We start from the raw sequence: 24542 nt of genomic DNA, 5'->3' as shown, positions 1-24542 counted from the left end.
ACTATTCCTTGAAGGTTTTACACTATAGCAGAAGTGGCACTGTTTTGTGAGACATCTTCCCTGCTGCTTTGGAAGGGGAGATGAGGAAAGGGGGCTCTAGGAGATCTAGTGCCTTAACCTAGATCATACAGCTGCTAGTGTCTGTGGCCCTTCAGTTATCTAAGTTCTCAGCTTTATCACCACCACTTCCATGCCCTGCCAGGCAGAGTTTGCAATGTAAGGAGCCGGTGGGGGAAGGGGAGACATGCTTTTTCTGTCTTTGTCTAAGCCAGTATAAGATATATTACTGTAATTTTCTGGCTATTTCTCCACTTTATCCTTAAAGATATCATGGATAGTTTTTCCAAGTGTATGCTTAAATCTACATATATGCTGCCATGGTTGTTTCCTAGTCTGTGGTCTGGCAATTTTATTTTCAAAAAAGGATAAAAAAGTAGAATATAACCTGTAACTTAGAACTTCTCTGTTTTCCCTCCCCCAGTATTTCACTTTCTTCTTCTTTTCCAGAAGCAATCCGTATTCTAATTCTTTTTTAACCTTTCTTTTGATTTTTGAGATTATAATTAAAGCTTTTTCTCCCTCCCCTCTCTTCCCTCCAAACCTTCTAATATATCCCCCTTTCAAATTCAAAACATCTTTTTTACTGTTATTGTATGTGTATAAGAATAGGCACATACATATATGTTCCTAAATATAACCTGTTTCGTCCATACAATGCTACCTGTATTATGTTTTGAGTGCTGTTTGGCACTGGACAATCAATTGGTGTGTTCTTCCCTGGGAAAAAACCACCACCACCCCTTCTCTATCTCCCAGCTTTCCTCAATTGCCTCTAGTTTTTTATGTAGGATTGAGGCCTCATGGATTTTTCGCAATCCAGTTTGGCATATCTATTGGTATCATCCTTGTTCAGCTCACAGTGGGCAGTCATGTTCATAAGACTTTATAGATGTAGCTAGACAACTATACCTTTGTATTTGTGAAGTATTTTATCACTGTATTATACGCTCATTTAAAAGTTTTTTCAATGTAAAAAAATTAAAGTTATGTTAATTATTTTTTCACAAATTTTTTTTTGTTGAGGTAGTCACAGGCCATCAGCTTAATTGTAGGTACCAAACTTTTCATTCAAGGTTAACTTCATGGTTGACCTTTTTATACTTTCTAAGTCCTGCTTCTTGTTCTACCATTTCTGAAAACCAAGACATGGGTTCCCTGTCTCAGAATTATGACACATTTCCCTTGCTCTACAGCTCACAGGAATCTCTGGTATTTGTTCCTGTGACCACATCTGAAAATTGTTTCACAACCTGACAGATAATAAAATAGCCTCACTTATAGAATTGCCTTTTTATAAGCAGTAAGTAGACTTTCTCATGTCCTGCTAGCAGTCTGTGCTTAGTCATGCTTCTCTTTTTTAAGATTTACTTACTTATTATGTATACAATGTTCTGCCTGCATGTATACCTGCATGCCATACATACATACATGGGGGCACCAGATCTCATTACAGATGGTTGTGAGCCACCATGTGGTTGCTAGGAATTGAACTCAGAACCTCTGGAAAAGCAGTCAGTGCTCTTAACCTCTGAGACATCTTACTCTTTTCATTTGAAAGCCTTCTTGTCTGAAAAGACTTTTGGCCATTAAGGTACTCCCTACTTCTCTGTTAAACAGGAGTTCAAGTCTGTAATTATTGGTGATTGTTTCTTGACTTTCTAAGTAGTCTGCTTACCTTGGCAGGTGTTGCTAATTCCTTAAAATACCTTCAAAGCTAATTTTACAACTTTAATTTAAAAACAAAATATATACTATGAAGGGAGGGCTGCCATTTTAAAGCACAGTAGATGAGAAATTCAACAAATCAAACCAAAATAAGACTCTTATGCATTAAAAATGGATAATCCCTAGGGTTTTTTTCCTTCTCTCTTCCTGTTCACTTCTTCCTGTTGTGAGAGTTTGAGAACAGGCTGTGTGCATGTAACTACTTGCTTCCGCACATGTAAGTTGTATCTTATTAATTATCTTACCAAAAGAATATCTCCACATCTACTCAGTGTCCTAAGATAGGACCTAAATTAGCCTACAGTCCAGCTAAGGTGGACAAGAATGCTTCAGAACTGGAACCATGTGCTTTACCTTCTGATACCCACTGACTCTGCACAGCAGAAACTGTATTTTTAAAAGTGGAAAATAAAGACCTTCACACATTAATTAATATATTTTTAAGATTTTGACATATCTAAAATATATAGATTTGGTGTGTAGCATATCATTCCAGATTTTGACACTGCTTTGCCTTTTTTCTGCTGGTAAAGACCATCTTTAAGAATGACTGACCACTTGCTTAGCAGTATGACTGTGACTGTAAATAGCTGTTCTTTGGTCTGAGTCAGTAAACTCATTGCTTCTGAAAAAGGATAAAGAAAACTGAGTCTGGACATGGATGGGGAAGGAGCATATAAGGCACTACCTCTAGCTGAGGAACTATTAACAGTTAATGGCTGTTTGTGAAGGAGAGCCATTTTTCTGTCAGTGTATGGCCCTTGATATGTTGCCTGTGCTCTATGGACGATCCCACACTCATTTACCATGTGCATATGGGTGACTAGGTGGAATCAGTAAGATATAAAAGCAAGAAGATATGAAGTCCAGAAGTAGGATGCATAGAAGGGATTAATGGGAGTTGGAGGAGGAAATTGTAATCAAACTATATTATACACATGTATGAAGGTCTCAAAAAATAAATATTTTTAAATGTTATTTAATAAAAAAAAAAGAAAGGAAAAACTGAACTGGGAAGGGAAATAGAAAAGAAGAGGGAATGGACCTTGATTGACAGAGATGAGTTATGGTAACTACTAGACTACAGAGAGTTATAATTAGTCATGCTTTGTTGGTGTCAAAAGATTTAACACCTGGTTGTTAAAAAGTAAATTGATTAATTGTTTTAAGACAGCAGTGTTAGTGAGTTTCCCTAGTGTCTGTGTTTCTTAATGGAGATTAGACATTAATATGAATTTACACCTCCAACTCTGGGGACCTTCAGTCCATCAACAGGGAGTGGCAGCCAACTATGTAAAGGGAAAGGAAAATAAATTTGTACCCAATAGAATGAGGAAGTTGCTTTGTCTCCGCATTGCTCTGACTGAGCGCTTGTGTTCTTTTGCAGCTTCTGCAGCAGGCCACCTCCTCCAGCAACCTGGGTGCATTCAGCGGCATTCAGCAAATGGCTGGTAAGTCATGAAGCATATGCTATTCCTTTCAGTCATGCTATTTTCTGAATTTTTACTTGTTTCAAAGGATGAAAGAAAGAACCAAAGAAAAAGAGTAAAAAGTACTTACCAGACAAACTAGCTTTTTGTGCCATGGGTATTAAAATTGGAATCCGCTGCTCTGAAGTGTTTCTTTTACTGCTGCATTGCAAATTTTGTCAGAGTATAGTCTTTAGTTGTTTGTGGGATTTTTGTAATAGGTTGATGGCTGGGAGGTTTCCAGTGATATTCCTATATCTAAGGAGAGCTGAAATAATTAAATTCTCTAAGATTTTTAAGAATAAGTGATCAATAAGAATGTTCTGACCTCCATAACAAAAGCCAGGATACTAGCCTACATTTGATACAGTTTGTAGTCCCTTGATAATAACAGACAATTAACATAGTGCCTTTTTTTTACTTTAGTACCCAGTTAACAGAATTGTGCATCAGAAGCTTTTATGTAAAAGTATAATCTTTATTCTCAGAAAAATCAAAGTGTGACTGTATTAGAAAAGCAGCTTATTGAAGGATTCCTTTTCATAATGAGCTATGCCAGTAGCTGCTGCACCACAGTGATTAGTGATTAGTGAAAGGTCAGACATGCTGGGCCACCTTCCCTGCTGACACCCCACCCTAGCTCAGGGCCAGGGAAGGTAGTGTGTGCAGGAAATCAGAATACAGGTGCCATTAACCTTCCAGGAGGAAGTCTTTCCTTGTTTGATTCCAAAATAGGGGGAGGCAAAGAAGATATTGGGGGTATGTTAGAATGAAGCAGTTTTCTTTAATTAGGGAACACCCCTAATTAACTAAATGAAATCCACATGTATAAAATAAAAGCCAGGTTTATTTGTCACTAAGAGACTCCTATTTTCCTTATTTTTTTTTCCAAGTGAGTACCTTTAGTTGGTTTTTATATTGTTGTTCTTGTTTTGGTTTTGTTACTGTTATTTTGTATTCTGACGAGTTTCTATCCATATGCATTCTGTGACTAACAGCCTAGTGGTTTGTTGTGGTCCACAGGGTAAGGACAACTCATCAGATTGTCTAAGTTACTCAGATCTATTGTTATCATTGTAATACAGCTTTTATGCTATTCAAAAATGTATTTTTAAAATGATAACTAGTTAAATGGTTGCATTATATGTAAGAAAATGTGTTAGGAAACTGGCCTGGGACTAAGAGTCACACTAAATGACTAATGTATTTATAATCTGTGACAGAAACAGGAGAGATAGTAGTCAGATATTCAGGGGAGCTTCTATTCTTTGAAAGGAAAAAAATCTCTAAGTGGCAAGCTGCTCAAATGCATGCTAACATTTGTCATATTTCGGTGGGTAGGCAATTTGTTTTCCTTCTAGAACAGACTCACCCATATTCAAAATTAGGGGTTTTCCACAAAGGAAGCCTACTGTCAGAACTGTGTTATACAGAAAAGGTCATTTATTCCTGAGGCCTGGCACAGCATGCCTTCCCAGGTGGACAGAGTACCCTACCATTTTTCATTAGGAAGTGTGTGCCATGTGTGCCTCTGCCGTGTCAGCTACAGGTCAGGATATTAGCATTTACACGTCCTGTGTGCTCTCTTGGAAACCTAGGGTATCGAGGAGTCACCCTAAAAGGTGTCATGGAGCAGATGGCTAATTTAAAGACATTCTGTAAATGCTCTGGGGTTTCCAAAAAATCCTTTTCTTGAACCTTCACCATGTTAAATTCGCTATCCTAAGTGTGCACAAACTGTAAAACCAAATACTGAACCGTCCATTATGGGCCAACATCTTGGATATTTAAAGTATTAAAATGTAGGTATCAACCTCTTTTTTGTAGCTTTAAAAAAGTACTTCTCACTTATGAGAATAATCAAGTTTCATCTTTCTAAGTATTTAAACCTTTATGCTTTGCGGTATTTTATTTTTTAATAAAGTAATGGAATGTCTTGTCCCCAAAATAGTACTTAGCTTTGGTAGACTTATTTTTTTAACTTGTCATTTTCCTGCTGAAGCATTGTGGGCTGATCATGGTAGATGGGTGACATCAACTGCTTGCTGTTTTAATTCCTGTTCTATTGTTGTGAAGATACACCATTATTAAAACAACCTTAAAGCATTTAATTGGGTCTCACACTTTCAGAGGATTAGTCCATGATCATCATGGCAAGAAGCATGGTGGCAGGCAGGCATGGCATGGCACCGGAAAAATAGCTGACAGCTTTCATCTGGTCCATAAGCACTACTCAGATGCACTGCGTCTGGCATGGGCTTTTGAAAGCTCAAAGACAATCCTCAATGACACACCTCCCCATCCTTTCTAAACAGTCCACGACCTGAAAACCAAACATCCAAATATATAAGCCTGTAGGAACCATTCTCATTCAAACCACTACACATGCTAACTCCTCCAGCTTCCCTAGAGTTGTTTCTCCCTCACCAGAGTATCCCTGAATACCTCAAACTGGTCAGTGCTCCAAGCCATACTGAACTCCTAGAGAGCAAGGCCTGCCCCAGTGGCTTATGGATGCATCCAGTCCTCCTGTAAAGATCTAGAGACTGTGTCTGAACAGATGAGTGAAAATAAATCTGTGAATTGACAGGCAAAAAAAAAAATTATATCTGGGATGCATTCTCAATTGAGCTCAAGATAAATGACCATTTTTTAATTACAAAACTTAACCTTAGCCTTGCCTATAAACTGAAAATCACCATTAAAACCATTGTTACTACCTTCACAAATGTATTACTGAGAGTTTGGAGATAGTTTGTCTAATATAAAACATGTTACAGAGCACATTATACATGATAAATATAGTAAAAGCCATGTAATAAGGTAGAAGGTATTTAAGAAGACATTTAATCCCAGTTCTAATTGGTGTTCAGATGTTTATTGAATGATTGATAGTCTGACATAGTAAAAGTGAGGATATACGCAACTCATGCTGCCAAAGAGTGTGAAGCATTTTGCAAACCAATACTATTTAGCTATGAACAACTATCAAAGCATAATAGTTTTTCGGAAGACAGAGATTTAAAAATGATTCATTTATATGAACAAAACATTTTTCACTTGAGGAGAGGAAAAGGGTAAAAAGAAAACAGAAAAATAAATTTTAGATGGTACATTATTAAATAATCCCATCAGCAAAGTCTGACTGTTGGACCACAGACCCTGTAGCCTTTCTCTGTCAGTCACAAAAATCAGGCCACATAGCCCTGCAGCTGTTACAGTTGAGAAACTATGACATCCTTGTAGCTCTGTAGCATATTGGGGTTCAACCTGAAGGTCAGAAAAGCAAAACAGCTGGTCACTGACTCTTACCTCTACCTCAGTCCGAAATGGTGATCCTAACTCCAGGAATCCTCAGAATGAGACTTCCTGAGAGCTGTCTCCTCCCATCTTATATTCCTCTCTAGGGCTGGAATTAAAGGCGTGCACCATTACCACCTGTTTTCTATGGCAAACTAGTGTGGCTACAGGGATTAAAGGTGTGTCAGCCAGGTGGTGGTGGTACACATCTCTAATCCCAACACTCCGGAGGCAGAGGAGGCAGATCTCTATGAGTTCAAGGCCAGCCTGGTCTACAAGAGCTAGTTCCAGGACAGGCTCCAAAGCTACAGAGAAACCCTGTCTCAAAAAACAAAATGAAATAGAAAAACAAAACAAAAAATAAATAAAGGTGTGTGTCACCACTGCCCAGTCTGTAAGGCTAACCAGGGCAGCTGTTTTATTCTCTGATCTTTAGGCAAGCATTATTTATTAAAATACAAATGAGACATCACTACATAGCATCTCCCTATTGCTGCTGCAAGGTAAGTTTAAAGTACTACCTAATGTCTGCATCTTGGCATATATGCAAAGCCATACTTAATCATGTTCACACCATCTCCTGAAAACCTAGAGAAGTCAGAAACTCTGTGTTGTTGAGAGCATCCAAAATATTTCCTATAGTGACATGCTTCATATGTCTGTCTCTCTTACCTCTTCATGGCTGTCTCTCCTACTCTACCACTTCAGGCTGTCTCTCCTAATGAAGCTACTCCGGGTTTTTTTTAAGGAGACTGTCTCCCTTCAAGGCCCTATCATGTTGTCATTGGTATGATAGTCTCTCCCAAATGGTCTCAGAATGCTCATTCTTAAGGGTAGTTCCATATAAGCTCCTTTCCAAGTCAGCTGCATCTGTCTGTATCTCCAATTTATGGCATAATGAGCTATGCTTTATACTGTAGCTATATATCAGCTATATGTTTTCTTCAAAAAAATCTAAACCATTTTCCTTTGAAACTACAATTTTTGTGGTTTCTATAAAAAATAAGCTTTACAAAATTGAAATTTTAAAGTAGAAATGGATTTAGGATCAAATCTTCATAAGCTGAACCCTTTGATGTGTACTTACTGTGCTTGAAGGTAATCAATTTTATTTTACCTTTTAAAAATTCTAACAAAAATATATTCATATTTAACTCTCCTCTAGTATTTGTTCAGTGAATTTTTGAAACTTGAGAAACATGGGGATCTGCAGTTAACCTAAGAGTATGTATATTAGGTGAAGGAAGAAAGAATAAGGACCAACTATCCTTTTGATTTTTAACTTCTTCATGGCTACTGTGGCACCTCAGAAGACTAATGGGAAAACAGAGGTGACACTTCAACATTTGCATTTAACCTAATTGTTTGTAACATCGTGCAGCTGTAAGAGTATACCAAAAGCAAAAGTCACCTATTTACTACATTGCAAATTGGAAAAATAGAAGTGTGAAATGGTTAAATATGTTACCTTAACACCATATTACCATTAACTGGAGTGATGTGGACTAAGATACAGACCTCTCAAATACCACTTATGAATATGGAACTGTTGGCATACCATGGAACAAGTGGGCAAGTGAGGCTAAGAAGACGGGCTAATAAATTTAACCTAAGTCATTCAGCTAGTGGCTATGGACCCATATTACAAAACCAGTTCAGCCTGATTCAAAACCTGAGCTGCCTGTGCCCATGAGGCTTATGACACAGCACTGTGTCCCAGCCAGGCCATGTGTATTCATATAAACATAAGCTCCAATAAGGTGCCTGTCCAGGTGGCCTACTGGGCAGATAACAAATGCTAGTTGAAAGTAGAGCCCCACAGCTGCTAAAGAAGTAGCCGCTAGGGCAAATAGTAAACTGCCTTACTTCACTCTGGAAAGTGTTTCCAGTTTATTAAGAGTAGGCTGTAACTCACAGAGATCCACCTGCCTCTGCCTCCCGGATGCTGGGATTAAAGGCGTGCACCTTTTAGTCCCTGAGAACAAACTCAATACGTGACCAAGGATAACCATAAACTCGTGACTCTGCTGCCTCTACCCTCTGAAGCGCCAGTAGGTACCACAGGCAGTTTCTGCTGTGCTGGGTGTGGAACCCAGGGCTCTGTGCATGGTAAGCAAGTACTGTCCCAAGTGATCTCTGTCCTCCCCTAGGATCATAAAAGCTTGGAGACTTGAAGCTAAAGGTGAATAATTACCTGCTGAGGAATAGGGGAACAGCTTCATTTCAGATCTGACTGAGCTGACTGCAATTCCCTTCTGGAAGTCGGCTCTAAATTTTGAAAGTAATAATAAAGTGTAGTGAAACATTTGCTTAAAACAACAAAATTCTTTTCTCCTTTTGTGAATTTAAAATCCAGTCTCTGAGAAGATTGTCTGAAAGTGTCTTTCACAAGTAAAGAAGAGAGTTTCCGAAAACAGCGTCTGGGCAGTCTCAGAAGAGGCAGTTGGAGCAGCTCCCAGAGTGAAGTGTGCTCATAGGCCCACAAAGACCCTGTGTTCTTCCCTGAGTCTCCAGCAGTCCACACCACAGACACTTCCTGTGACTGTGCTAATAGGCCTTATGAGAATGTTCTATAACCACCCATCTGTCACTTTCTAACAAACCTGATTGGCAAGCACTTGTAACAACTGACATCTGTTCTCACTTATTGATATGCAGATTTATGGTAATTGCCATGAACAATAAGACACAAAATAACCTAAGGTGAACATTAAATTAAATTTTCATGCCCTTCTCCTTATAAATAATTTTTTTAATCTTAAATTTCAAGTTGGAATATTGTGCATCTGTTTTCTACATAATTTCTTTATTTTTGAGGAATTTTCTTATCAAATAATGAATGAAAACTTGAATCTCCTCACTCCCAAGTTTTTTCTCTTTGCCATCATAATAGCTCACTTTTAGATTTCCTAAAACTTAAGTGTTTTGTATGTTTAGTCACCTAGATTATTGCCCTTGGTTTGAGAGGTGCCCAGCTGAGCAGAAGTTAAATGTGGCCATTTTTCTTCTCAGAAAAGCTGTTTGCCAAGCCAGAGCCAGCTTCCAAGAAGGGTGACAGGCGCCTTTCCATCTGGTGCCCTTTCTTGGTGAAAGAGGAAGTATGAGTGGAGTGGGAAAGAGGGGCCTGCTGTAGGACTGGGAAAGAAGGGAAGACTGGGAGCACTCCCTGCCCCATGAGTGGAGTGGGAAAGAGGGGCCTGCTGTAGGACTGGGAAAGAAAGGAAGACTGGGAGCACTCCCTGCCCCATGAGTGGGGTGAGAAGAGGGACCTGCTGTAGGACTGGGAAAGAAGGGAAGACTGGGAGCACTCCCTGCCCCATGAGTGGGGTGAGAAGAGGGACCTGCTGTAGGACTGGGAAAGAAGGGAAGACTGGGAGCACTCCTTGCCCCATGAGTGGGGTGGGAAGAGGGGTCTGCTGTAGGACTGGGAAAGAAGGGAAGACAGGGAGCACTCCCTGCCCCATGAAGAAGTGAAAGGAACTAAATGACTGGAAGCAAGACGGTGTAAGACTGCCTGTGGGCCCAGGGAGAAGGCAGAGTTAGTAAAGGGCAGGAGCGTTATTGCAATCCCTCAGAACAGCTTTGGTAGGAAGCAGTTCAAGGCAGAAGGTAATCTAGTGTTCTGGGAAAGTCTGGCGGTGGAAGGCAGCAGAGAAACTCTGAGAGCCTGCCCCACCCAGTTTCTTACAGAGAGCTATTACCTTTTCTCCAAACAGCCGACCCTAAGTAAGAAGGGAGATGGTAAATAAGATGTCTAATTTTAAATGTGAACACCCTGGCCCATTTGTGGCAGAAAGAACCCAAACCTGTCACCAGGTATTTGCTGTTTGTCAGTGAAGGGTTGAGAAGCACCATGCCCACTAAAAGTTTTCCAAGCTCCTACTAATCATAGGATCATAACCAGTATATAACAGAGCACGAATGAGGGGATGGACTGATGGGTCCTCATCTTGACTACCTTGGCCAATAGCTTGTGTTTTCATTGCAATATGGTCTTTGGACCATGTTAGCCATCCCCCAAAGTGGTATCATGGAGACTATTATTCTATCTGGTCTTCCTATTTATCAACAAGAAAAGGTTGAAGAAGATGGCAGAGACTCTCTCATGTGGTGATATATGTGAAGGGAAAATTAGGAAGTTCACTTTGGAAGGAATACTTACCCTCACTCTGAACTCATACAGGGAGAGAACAGAAGAGAGCCTTGTTGTTGCCAACTTGGCTCCAAAACCTGTAATAAATGTCAGTATGAAAGATAAAGAATGTCTGTCTAACAAGTATATGTTTAATTAACAAATGATTGTGGGAAAACAGTGAATATTTGGTACTGGTGCATCAGTTGGGGAAATAAAAACAATGATTGGCTGTACAGACAATAGTCTTTATAACACTTTATTAAAATTGTGTGCTGTTATTCAGATCACTCATTTTATGTGAGTCTATCCATGATCTATCATGTATTCTATGTGTGTGTGTGTGTGTGTGTGTGTGTGTGTGTGTGTGTGTGTGTGTGTACATGTGTGGTGGACTTGAACATAAGATAAAATCTTTGTCCTCAAAAATATTAGTATTTTTGTTATAAAGGTAGAAATTGCATATAGTATCTAAATGGGATACAAAACAAGTAAAGAAGTTTATGGATAACACAAAGAAACTAGATTGTTAGATTCAAATTGAGTTGTCAGAGGGAGGCAGTGACCATGGGATCAGAAGACTATGCTCAGGGCTTTAAACAAGGACCTGATGTTACTAACCCATTGAATGTACTCATTCAGGCCAATTGATACAGAGCCTTCTGACGCTGGTTCTAATACTGTGCTTCCCCCTTAGGAGAGTCCTAAGTGTACTGGAAAAGGGCCCTCTGACCTGAGTCTATAATTGTTACTAACTGGTGCCAAATGCATGGTTGAGGTTTTAATTTCATTGCTAAGTCCTCTTCTTATATGCCCTATTGTCTGTAGTATAGTCTTACGGTTCACATCTTTAGAACATTAGAGGGAACATTGGTAATAAAAAGGGACAGATGAATCTGTACAGTGGGCCTCACTCTTTGCAAAATCACTCACAGTCCAGGTGCTCTTGTCACACTTGAGATGAAGTGTGTTCAGGTAGCTTTCAAGAAATACAGTCTTTATTTGGTCTGAGTGGGTCTCCACTAAAGCCAGGCAAGTTCCATACTTCTTCCACTTCACTAAAGTGAACCTGAAAAATTAGCCCAGTGCTGCTTAATCCCCACAGTGCTTCTAATAAATACGCCACTGTTAGACCATCACCAGAGAGACAGAGAGACTCACAGACACATTTGATGGCTAGATTTCACATATTCCATATCCTGTATCTCTGCATTGCTGCCAAAGAAGTGGGTAGCTGTTTGGATTTACACAACCCAGCAAGTCCAATGGCTCCTGAAGGAAGGCAGGAAGTGATTTGTGACATACTGAAAACTCACTTTAAAGCAAACCCCTCAGGAGCTTCTTTTCAAATCAGGAGCCCAAGCAAAGAGCACAGAAGCAGTGCTATTTCTAGGGCTCAGCAGCCAGGCTCTTCTTTGTGCACTCAGCCAGCTGTGCATTGCTGTCTGGAATCTGCTTAGGATGGAAAAACTGTCTTTCTTCCTCATAGCACATATGGACTACTATCAGGCTGCTCTTCTTAAACAAGTCAAATTTGTTGAGAGATAGTTATTGGGTATCTGGATTTGAGTCATGAGAAGGTAAAATTAAGCTGATTACTTGACTCCTGTCTCTTTCTATATAGGAAAAGACACATTGTTACTTTTACTTACCGAGACAAGAATAATGGGGAAAATTACCTCAGGTATTTAGAGGACCTGTTGACTGAGTACAGAAGGAGTGAGGGGAAGAATGTTGAAAATCTAAACAGTAAAGGCAGCAGGCCAGAGCCCAGCCTCAGCCCATCTTACACTCTTGCACACTTTCGTTTCCTTTTTGTTTCTTTTTTTTTCCTTTTTTGTTTCTTAACTTTAGTAATCAGAAATTCATTCTAGTCAAAAATGTATTGGCTGTAGGTTTAATGTGTGTGTGTGTGTCTGTCTGTCTGTCTGTCTGTCTGTCTACCACCACATACATGTGTAAATCAGAGGAGAGCTTTCCAGAGTTGGCTCTCTCCTTCCACCAAGTAGCCCTCAGGTCATCAGGCTACACTGAAAATGACTTAAGGCACTGCCAACTCTCGTCTGTCCTACACTGAGTTCCTACTGTGGAGACATGATCAGATATATCTGGAGGCATTCATCACTAACATTCGTTGAGTACTTAGATGATGCTAGAGTAATTTGCATTCGTTATATTTATTTGCACAGCTCTCTTGCATTCAGGTACAGTTCACCTGGTCACTGAGAAATGGAGAGGCTGAGTAATTGTCTACATCCATGTATCTGGAAAAATGACAAAGCCAAGATTAGCACCTGTGTCAGCTGAGCAGGAACATTTATGCAATGATCTTTAATTCTTCTGTAGTATCTGTTTACCTGTCAAGTTAGGGAATGCAGAGTTTACTCCAATGCTTGTCCTGCAGCTTCCTATGCCCAGCCCTCACCATTTTCATGACAGCTACCTCATAGGTAAAAGTTTCCAGTCCCCATCACCTTGTTCGTTCAATACAGAATACTCTGTTAACTTGATAGTTACCTCTACAGCATTGAGAGAAGACAGTCCCAAGTTAGGCTAGACAGTGCCAAACTGAGCTGAGTCTGCTCAGAGCTGAGTCTACGCAGAAGTACTGGATACAATGAAGGTACCCCTTCCTAGCACTCCTTCTCTAGAAATGGAAGATGATATCATTAAAACTCAAAGGAGGTGTCCTCTGAGAAACAGATCCTAGTTCCTATTCAAGTGGTGAAATCACACCTGTTCCTGAAACAATTCAGATGAGCACAGTATCACAGGACCAAGAGCAGGGGGGTCTGTCGGCGGTGGGGGGGGGGTTCAATTTCAGTTTAGAAAACAGGAAAGTTTGGGTCTCTGGCTAACATCACTTTTCTCTTTTCTCTACAGGCATGAATGCTTTACAATTACAGAATCTGGCAACACTGGCTGCTGCTGCAGCTGCCGCCCAAACCTCAGCCACCAGCACCAATGCAAACCCTCTCTCTACCACAAGCAGTGCCCTGGGAGCCCTCACAAGTCCCGGTAAGTGGAAGACCTTACTCTTCCTGCACATGATGCAAGACCAATGTTCATGCAAGCATTCAGACACACAGAGGCAAGGGGTGAAGCTGGAGGTGCCCAGGAGAACCTTCATGGGGATTCTGAAATTGGACGTGTGTGTTTTTTCCAAGGATAAAAGGAGAAACGTTTTCAATGAGAGAATGCACATACTTGATTTTTACAAAAGTTTCCTTTTGTTTACCTGATACTTGGGTATCATTACAGCGACCTTTAGTCTCACAGTCCTGCTTTTGTGTCCCCTTCTCTTAAAGGGGAAAACTCTGATCTTTCTGGTGTTGGATTTCACACCAACTCCATCCTGTACTTTCGGCTTTAAATTCATGATATAATAAAGGACATTATGTCATTTATTTATGGTCACATTCTGGGCTATGTAATTGTCTTTTTTCCCTAAAAATTTTTTTGCCTTATTCAAGGGCCAGTATCATTTTCTTTTTTGTATAAGAAAGGCCTAATATGGTTGCTTAGATACCATGATTTGTTTTCTTTATTTTTAAAAAAGAAAAACAAAATGTTTTATCGGCTTCCTTCTCTGAATTTTCTGGGCTTTAATACATAATCTCCTCTCCTCTGTAATGTGTGAGGGAGTTGACTTGGACAATCTTGCTTATTACTTTGAAAATTTCATAGCCTTCTATCATCTGTGTCCAGGTGATTAGCTTAACAGCTATAGAAACCTTGTAATTCTACAAGGTTTTCTTATGGAAAAACAAGAAATGAAAGGTACAGCATATTACTGACCATCATTCTCAAGAACCCCAACTTCAAGAAGCAATAAGGCATGCCCCCTGAACATGTAAACTTGAAGGGAGAAATAGCCCTTGGATATTTGTAAAATATTGTGTATCTTAAACATATACCAGCTTAGTTTTGAGAGAAGAAACTCAAGCAATATTTATAAGACTCTACTAGATTTAACCCTACTGTGCTAAAATCTCCAAACAATAGCCCCTCAGCATAGTGATTTAATTCTTTCAAGTATTTTAAAAATACATCTTTAATGTGTGGGGCTTCACTTTATGCAATGAATAGTATTCCCAAAAAATCAACTTTTGACAGTTTAATTTTTCAAGAAATTAACTTAAAGCTTTAATTTGATCCACAGATTTATCTGAGTAAATCCTCTGATGACCCTATGTTAACTACTTTTCTTACTCAGACAAAAACAATTGGGCATGGATATTTTTGTTAGTGGTTCAAGGGTATAAGCCCTTCATGGTCAGGAAGCTATAGCTGGAGGACCTTGGGCTGCTGGTCACGTTGCATCTACAGTCTGAAGCAAAGGATGGACGCTGGTACTCAGCTCAGCTCACTTTCTCCTTTGTATTTAGTCCTCCTTCCAGACCATAGGATGATCATGGGTAAACCCACATTAAGGGTAGGTCTTCTCTCTTCAGTTACACATCTCTAGAATATCCTCACAGATGCAGCTGAAGGTTTGTCTTCTAGGTGGTTCTAGACCTTGTCGAGCTGGCAGTATCAATCATCACAAACATCTTTAACATTATCAGTTTCTCCCATATGAAAACAGCATTTATTTTCTTAAAATATGCTAAGTGTTAAAATGTTATATTTCATTAAATAATATCTATAAATTATTTCACAATACTAGATACTGTCTTTGTGGTAGGAATATAGCAAGTGAACCAGAAATACATAATACCTAGAAGTCTTTAAGCTTTTCAGGAGACATCAGAAGATAGATAGATAGATAGATAGATAGATAGATAGATAGATAGATAGATAGATAGATAGATAGATAGATAGATAAAAGTTAATTTAGGTGAGATAGGTCTGTTGATACTGATAAAAACAGAGTAACGTGTACAGTGAAGGATCTATAGGAAGAAAATCCTTATCAAAAGGTGACATTTGCACAAAAGCCTCAGTGGAGTGAAGAAAGCCAGGTAATTTTCAGAGAAGGACATAGGCAGGAAGGAGCTTGCAGTGATTGTAAACTAGAAAGGATGTCCCAATACTCCCTGGAATGAGTAACAGGGAGAGGAAGGAAAACAGTAGGGCTTAGCTGGGTGTGGTGGCACACACCTCTAATCCCAGAATTTGGAGAGGCAGAGGCAGGTGGATCTCTGTGAGTTTCCCCTCTGTGAGACCAGACCAGCCTGGTCTACATAGTGAGTTCCAAGATAGCCAGAGAAAATAGTGAGACCCTGCCCTGTCTCAAAAACGAAACAGAACAGGCCCATGTCAGTGGATCCACAGCCATTTGTGTTAGTGAGCTCTCCCATTGCTGTGACAGAATGCCTGATGGAATATGGCAAAGGGAAAAAAGATTTTTTTTTTTCGCATATGGTTTCAGAAGGTTCGTTCCACAGTCATTTGGTACTGTTTTGGGGCCCATCGCAAAGAACTTCACTGTTTGTGAGAGAGTGTTGCTGAGGAGGCTATTTGCCTAATGCCAACAAGAAGTAAAGACAAAATGCAGGAAATGGTCAGGGCAAGATACAACTTCTAACAGTATGCCACCAGTAATGTAATTCCTCAAGGTAATTCTCAACTCCAGAAGTTACTGCTTTACAAAATCATGTCACTAGCTGGGGGAAAGCTCTCATCATATTAGCCTATAGGAGACATTTCAGATTCAAACCATAGTGCCATTCCATCCAATATTTTAAAAATCATGAATTTTTACTTTTTTGTATTTTATTGTATTATGTTTTGGGGTTTTTGAGACAGGGTCGAACAGTATATCCCTGGCTGGTCTGGAACTTACAGAGATCAACGTGCCTCTGCCTCACAAATACTAGATTAAAATCTTGTGCTACCATGCGTGGCTATGAATTTAATTTTAACCTTCTTAAAATGGAGGGTGCTCAGCCTGGGAATATGGCCTGTTTGTCAGAAGGGAATTTTAATTATATAAAAATATCCTATTTTCATATAGCCAAAGAGATACTGTATCTGAAGATGTATTTGCCTGCTTTCTGCTGTGGTCAAAATGTCCCATTAGCAAAGTGTCCTTCCCTGTCTTCCTGAAGCGGCATGCTGCCCTTCAGTAGATGATGCTACCTGAGGGTCACTGAAAGTACTTTTCCCTGCTAAGGGATGCTCTGTATAATAGCTAAAGTATTTCATTAGAACCTTTATGTGTGGCAGCAGAAACTATTTAAATCTTGTATTTTGATTATTTTTTTCTACATAACTAAAACATTTTTTGTTGTTGTTTAACTAAAAATCAATATATTTGTCTAATTTCTATCAGGAACTCTTTCAGAGGTGTAAAATGTGATTAGCAGCATTTCTGAATCTATTCTTCATCAGGATTATCACTTATAAAGTAGTGTTAGAATCCATTCATAGGGCTACTGCTATTATACATTTTAACAATGATAGTAGAGTGTTCTTACTGTCTGTACCATGAACGGTCATACTGTAAAATGCATGAGGCCTCATCTTCTCACTTTTACACAAGGCTTGAATTTACCCTGTGTATAAATATCTCTCATAATTTCCAGACAAATTCATCTACAAAGGAAAGGGACAATTTAATCCCCCAAACTATTAATTTTTTCATAATTGTAAATTTATCTTTTTAATTTTGCATACCAAGGAAAAGTCTCCCTACAGCATTATTATAAATGATTTTAAATAGTCTTGGCTTTAAAACATGAAAGATTAAGCCTTAATTTTTATTTTAAAAAAATTCCCTTAAGCAATAAATAGGTTCCTTTGTCTCGTGGCCTTGAAATAAAAATTAAAATAGTTTAAATTGCCCATGGTTAAAATAAGTGTTTCATGTAATTATCAGATAGTAGTGAGTAAAATTAGAAATTAAATCATAAAAGAATAAGAAAACCAGGTAAGTGTATATTACTCTTTTTATGAGTTCCTCATAGGTCTTTTGGAGCCTAATTTAATCTTGTTTCTTTTATTTTGATAGGCTAATTTTTCCTTTATTTACTTCAGTCTTGTATTTAGTTAATTAATTCTTGGGTCATTTCTTATTATCCAGTTTTCAACCTGTTTTTGAGAATGGTTTTGTTTTTATAGAAAGAAGCAATTCTTATGTCCAGCAGGTAGCTGGTTATTAAAGGCAGTAATATTTGTTCCCAATGCTGTTTATAGATGAGTTTTTGTCTAGTAATGTTGAGAGCTTGGAAAACAGCAAGCTCTCAACTTGCTTATTATTATTTTCACTATATGTGAACTTTTCTTTGGTATTTTCTGTCTAAAACCTAATACTACAATATTGCATTCATTTCACTGACCTCCTGTTTTCTTTCCTTTTCTTTTATTAAGAAAAAGAATTTCTTAAATGTTTTAAAATTCCCTAGATGTTTCTGTAAGTGTAGACTCAGTCAAGTGCACACTTCAAGATAATGGATAATTTCTTTCAATAGCGTAAGACATTTTAAATGCCTGGTTCTTCAAAGAGTTTTCCCCTTAAATTTTTAGCAGTCTTTCCCCGTCTTCAATATTATTCAAGACTAAAACAATCTCAGAGTTTGCAGGGAAATGTTGCTGTGCGCTACTGGCGCACTTGAGGTTAGAAGAGGTGGAGGTGCTTTCGTGTGATTCAGACCCATTCTGCCCTCCTCAGATAGTCATGACTGATGAGTAGGTGCTATCCCTGTTACATATCTGTGTCACTCAGCCAGGTACATATAGAACAAGATACAAAAATTATCCCTGGAGGTTATCCTGCAGTGTTTCAGTCTGTAGGAGGCTTTATCATCTTAAATATGTGTGTACCTTCATCATCAGAGTCTGCACTCTGCAGAAAGAAATGATCCCCAGCATGAGCCTTTCAGTATGTGCAAGTCTGTTGTATTAAGATGTGACATGCAGGTGTATGCTATGACCCAGAGAGAGAGAGAAAAGACACTAAGTAATGCTGCCTCTCTGAAGCTACTACAATGATGCATGAGCTTCAGGAAGTCCAAGCCTAAATGTCTCCCATTGACCTATTCTTCCTGCTGCCTTCCCACTCTGTCCAACCTAATAGGATGTAGTGGCTGGGTCTCACATCCAGCCATGACAGCAGCATACCTCATCAGTCTTCATCCTGGTGGGTTCACCCTATAAGTATCTTTCCTTACAGCTCACACTACCCTGATAGAGACCCTTGTTTTCACGTTCTCTGTATACTATAAGAGCCCCAAAGCAATCTACTACCCTCTGACCATTTTTCTTACTGTAGATTAAACAAAACAACCCTGTTTAGAACTTCAGAGTCTGCCTGACTGTTTTTCTTTTCATATCAGAAAGGCACTGCCTCTGGGCACCAACACTCAAACCAAGTTATGTCATTCTTTTCATCGAGCACAGGCTTGACCATTCCACCTTTCTTCTTGCTCTTTGTCTTCTAGAATCCTAGACTTCTTCCTTTAGCTCATTCTGTAAAGCTCTCAGCTGTCTTCTGCTTACAGTGATGCTTGTTCTTGAGATTGCATGTAGGTACAGAGTTGGCTCTTGTTTTTTTGTTGTTATTGTTGAGACAGAATCTCACATTAATCTGGATGTCCTGGAACTTGCTATGTAGACTAGGCTGGCCTTGAACTCACTGACAGTCAGGCAGAGATCTGCCTGACTCTGCCTCCTGAGTGCTGGGATTAAAGGTGTGTGGCACCATGACAGCTTAAAGGAGGCTTTAAAAAATCACATATTACTACTTGTGTACATTGAACTGCAGTAACTTGTTTTGTGGTGATTACTAATTGTTTCAAATATTCTAGTACTTACATTTTAATAATTAATGAAAATGATTTCTTCATTAGTTAAGCCTTCCATGCAGAATTGTTACCACTCTAACTTAAATGCTTAACTAAGTCTAGCCCTGAGTCTATAGCAATTTGTTCATAGAGAACTTCCAGGAAGGAGTTCCTTAATAACAGAGGAGGAGGGAGAGGGGTGTCAACATGAGATAAGCATCCTGTGAGTGTCACACCCCTTTCTTCTCTGCTGCCAGAGTACGTGCCTGATCCCTCCACATAACCCTCATCATGCTGCCTTTGTCAGACAGTCGTTTGGACATACGCCTCTGCATTACACTCCTGTCGGTGTTCTCAGCCTTCCTAATGCTGCAACCCTTTAATCCAGTTCCTCATGTTGTGCTGACTACAACCATAAAATTATTTCATTGCTACTCCATAATTACAGTTTTTCTATTGCCATATGAATCGTAATATAAATATCTGATATGCGACTCCAAGGGGTCACAACCCACAGGTTGAGAAGTACTGTTCTTATACTAGAAACAGTTTCTCCTTGCATTTGAAACACTACACTAGCTTCCAAAGTGTTTTTCCTAATGCTTTGATTTTTATGGATAGCCAAATGAAAACTCTACATTTGCTGTGTAAGAGCCATTCACCTTAGTCTGGTACAGTGCATGCACCTCTGAAGAGATGCCCAACCCTGTCACGGTGATGTTGACAAGGTCCACATGATACTTGGTTCCCGAGGAATCCAAACATAATCATACCTTACATGTGGATAGTCAACTCTGACAGGATGCTGAGAATTAATCTATGCTAGCATCTTGGAACAAAGTTATGTAAGGTAGGGTTTTTTTTTTTTACAATAGTCTTACAAAGTGTGGCTTTCAGAATGTTCTTTCATAATACGGAATATAGAATCACTGTTTATCAACTAAAAGCACTTTATTTTCAGAACTGCCTACTCTAATATAGACTTTTGAAAGATGACACAAATCCGCTTTAGCGTGCGTATTGCTGGTTCCATATAGCAAGGGAATGCTACGCTGGTCAGAGAAAATGAGATCCATTTAGCTTAGAGTACTTTTTACTTATAATGTACTTATACTACACAGGGCATTTTATTAGTTCATAATGAATTCATAATTAGTTCCCCTTACTCATAAAGAATACCTCAGTTTCATACCCTCACCTTTGGCCTCTTAAACTTATTGCTTTTCATTGCTTATCATCACAGAAAGGAGATAAATCTCAAAGCAGATAAATCTCAAAGAGTAGTTATTTTAGCTATTCTTGTACATGTTCTAGGTAAGCAGAGACAAGCCAGTTAGTAAATGAACTATTTACTTGTGGGATTGAACTAGTCAAATTTCTTCACACCCTTTTACTACAAAAAGAGTTTGAGATTCACTTCTTGACTCATTTCCTCTTAAGTTTTACTGGTTCATTTCCTGTAAGTTTCAACATTTTTGAGTTGCTTTTCTGAAAGTTTGCACGTCTGCTCTTGGTCCTGACATTAAGGAACTCAATGGAATCAAACATTACAATAAGAGGTTTTTATAAGTAAAATGACACTATAGTAATTTTAATTTCCTGATTAGTGTTCATTCACTCAGCATCTATTTTGAGCCTGGAATTCCTTTGTCCCCTTTATTTTGTTTTATATATATGAATGTTTTGTATGCATGTGTGTCATATACATGCCTGCTGCCTTAGGATGTAGGAAAATGGGATCAGATCCTCTGCAGCTGGAGCTATGGAGAGTTTGGGACCACTGTGTAGCATCAGGAATCAAACCTGGTTCTCTGCAAGAACAGCAAGTGCTCTAAACCACTAGCCCCATTCCTGGAATTCCCTTGAGTACTTAATATGTTAGTAGATAAAGCTGGCAAAGTCTTTCCCCATATATTGCATATGGTACAATTAGCTCTTGGAGAACCATTATTTGCTAAGACTCCCCATAGTAAAATAACTTCAGCAGCCTTTAAGTATAAACTATAATTTATACTCTCTTAAAAATTTTTGCATAACATTTTAATACCTAATATTAAAGTTTGTGAATTGGACAGAAGTGAGGAAAGAACCTTCTTAGTTTTCCTTATCTTCTTTAAGCCATTTCTTTTTCTGTATATGCAGTGTAACCAGGGGCTCTGGTTAGTTTTTGTCCTTCTTTGGAGAGTTGACAAGAAAGAACCAGAAGCACAAGGGTTTTGCCATAGGAAAGAGTCTGCTTTCACTGCTGAACAAAAGGGTTTTGTGTGTGTGTGTGTGTGTGTGTGTGTGTGTGTGTGTGTGTGTGCGCGCACATGTGCGCGTGCATGCGCATACATGCGCAACTGCCTTTAAATTATATTTTTTTATCAAGAAAATGGTAAGTGGGGGCTGGAGAGAGATATCTCAGTGGTTAAGAACACTGGATGCTCTTCCAAGTTCAATTCTTTGCACCCATGGACAACTCATAACCCTCTGAAACTCCAGTTCCAGGGGATCCCACATCTTCTGACTTCCATAGACACTAGGCACACTAGTGGTACACAAACATACATGCAAACAAAACACTCACACATTTAAAATAATAACAATTTTTAAAGAAAGTGATTTAGGAAGTCTGAAATAGTCAAACCCACGGATAATTCTCTGATACATTAGTATCAAATGCCAGAGGGTCTGGGCTCCCAGCAGAGTAACTTGGGCACAAGGGCTGGGTAGCCAGTGGTTTGTGTGATGCTTACAATCTAGAATAGAATTCTTAGTAGTTCTGAACTAAAGCGCACTTTTATAAAGCTGAACAGACGAGGGAATAGAGATATTTAGGCTCACCACAGAGCCATACTCAGATTTCTGTGAGTGGATTCCACCTATGCTCTATCCTCTGTTTTGGGGACCCTGTCACTCTAAGAAGAAGCAGTCCCTGTGATAACTCGGTGCATTGTTGTTTGGGGGGCCCTGTCACTCTAAGGAGAAGCAGTCCCTGTGATAACTCGGTGCATTGTTGTTTTGGGAACCCTGTCACTCTAAGGAGAAGCAGTCCCTGTGATAACTCAGTGCATTGTTGTTTTGGGGACCCTGTCACTCTAAGGAGAATAGTTCCTATGATAACTCAGTGCATTGTTGTTTTGGGAACCCTGTCACTCTAAGGAGAAGCAGTTCCTATGATAACTTGGTGCATTGTTGTTTTGGGAACCCTGTCACTCTAAAGAGAGGCAGTTCCTGTGATAACGCGGTGCATTGTTGTTTTGTGTACATTTTTTTAAAAAATTTACAGACATTGACTCTAATTCTTTGTATTTGCTTTTTGCTTTTACTGTCTCAGAATAAGTGTTACTGATAGGACTTTTTGTTTGTTTGTTTTTAACTAGTTCTTTTTTATTGATTTTATTAAGCTATACGTTTTTCTCTGTTCCTCTCATTTCCTCTCCCCTCCCCTTCTACCTTCTCCCATAGTCCCCATGCCCCCAATCTATTCAGGAGATTGTATCTTTTTCTTCTTCCCCTGTAGATTAGATCCATGTATATCTCTCTTAGGGTCTCATTGTTGTCTGTGTTCTCTAGGATTGTGAATTGTAGGCTGGTTTTCTTTGCTTTATGTCTAAAAGCCACTTATGAGTGAGTATATATGATATTTGTCTTTCTGGCTGGGTTACCATTCAATATGTTTTCTAAATCCAAGTGATAGAGTTTTGATTGTCAGTCTTTACAATCTTCTATATTATACATCAAATTCACGCTCAATCTTTTTATGATATTTGAGTAAACTCAGGGTATGTTTTCTGTCTAACATAACCATTTAATGATATTTTATTCTGCAAAAGTATCTGTATTGTTGTGAAATACAGCTATGCACCATTCCTATCACTGATGAAAAGTATTAAGTATTAATTGCCTAATTGTGTTCTGCAGTAGAAAGAGAACACAAATCATGATTCTAGTCATACCTCCCTAGAATTCTATTATCTAATGTCTATTTAAAAAAAAACATGAAAAAACATGAGAAACTTTTGGAACCGATGACCTCACACATGCTAAACAAATGCTATAGCCCAGCTATAGCCCAGCCCTAAAGTTCCGTGAGACAACCTGAAGTCAGTAGACTCCTTTTTTCCTGGAAGTAATGGAGATTGAGCCAAGAATCTCACTCATATCGGGCAAACAAATTTTTTAAGAAAAAATAAAATTTTCATTTTCTATGTGGATTCATGAACTCTTTTTTATTTTTTTGTATTTTTCTTTTTTTAAGGTGGGTATCTTTGTGTAGCTCTGGCTATTCCTGTACTTGCTTTGTGGACCAGGTTGACCTCAAACTCACAGAGATCTGCCTGTCTCTGCCTCTTGGGTGCTGGGATCAAAGGTCTGTGCCACCAGCACCCACCTCATGAACACCTTATTAATTATGTACCACAAGGAACATAGAAAAATAAGCAAAACACCTCAACCTATAAAATCTAGTTGGAGAGCAGTCAGATCAGTAAAGTGCCTGCTATCAGTGACAGGAAGTATTCTGTCCTAAGGAAATGAGAAGGATATCGATAGATAAATTGGTACTAAAGCAAAAATCTTAATAATTAGTAGGAGTTTTTTCAAGTCAAAATAGGGTGAAACAAATACATCAAATATGAGTGTGTATGTGTGTAAAATGATCTAATGAGCAAATGGATCTTCTCATTTATTTCAAAGTATGAGATATACAGAAAACAATAACTGTGGAGGTCCCTGGAAAGTAGAGCTTAGAGTCAGAACTTGTTGTTACAGCACTGGAGAACCATCCATGTGTGGACTTCAACCCTATGAATGAAGTCGTTAGACTTAGGTACCAGTTTGGTGTGAAGAAGAACAAAAGAGAAGAATAAGAGATGACGTTTGCATGCTCAGCTTTAGAGAGCAGTGCTTGTACTAGAAAAGAGGTGTTTAAGGAGAAGGAAACCTACAATGTGAGATGGTTTCATTTGGCACTTGCTAAACTAAAGCCTGTTAATGAACCTTGCTGGAATATATCAAACAGAAGTTGACTAGCTCATCCTCACAGCTAGAAGAGTGAACTGAAAATCAGCTGCAGGACAAGCTGCTGACCTCAGCTTAAAGAAAGTCATGATAGTAGCATCGCCAAGAAAGAAAATAGAGGTCTGT

At 38.9% G+C, this 24542-nt stretch overlaps 1 protein-coding gene across 27 annotated transcripts in view; it reads left to right on the top strand.

The window, feature by feature from the left end:
* Celf2 (CUGBP Elav-like family member 2) overlaps positions 1–24542 on the top strand; it is an 811194-nt gene that overhangs the window by 750796 nt on the left and 35856 nt on the right. For all 27 annotated transcript variants that reach the window (XM_085699122.2, XM_085699123.2, XM_085699113.2 and 24 more), the window contains 2 exons: positions 3173–3236; positions 13570–13704. In XM_085699122.2, coding sequence (XP_085555248.1) covers positions 3173–3236; positions 13570–13704 — 199 coding nt within the window. The remainder of the gene's footprint in view (positions 1–3172; positions 3237–13569; positions 13705–24542) is intronic.

This window comes from Myodes glareolus, chromosome 14, assembly GCF_982192425.1.
Source record: "Myodes glareolus chromosome 14, mMyoGla1.1, whole genome shotgun sequence".
Classification (NCBI taxonomy): Eukaryota; Metazoa; Chordata; class Mammalia; order Rodentia; family Cricetidae; genus Myodes; species Myodes glareolus.
The sequence above is the reverse complement of the archived record's forward strand: the minus strand, read 5'-3'. Positions and strand labels throughout refer to the sequence as shown.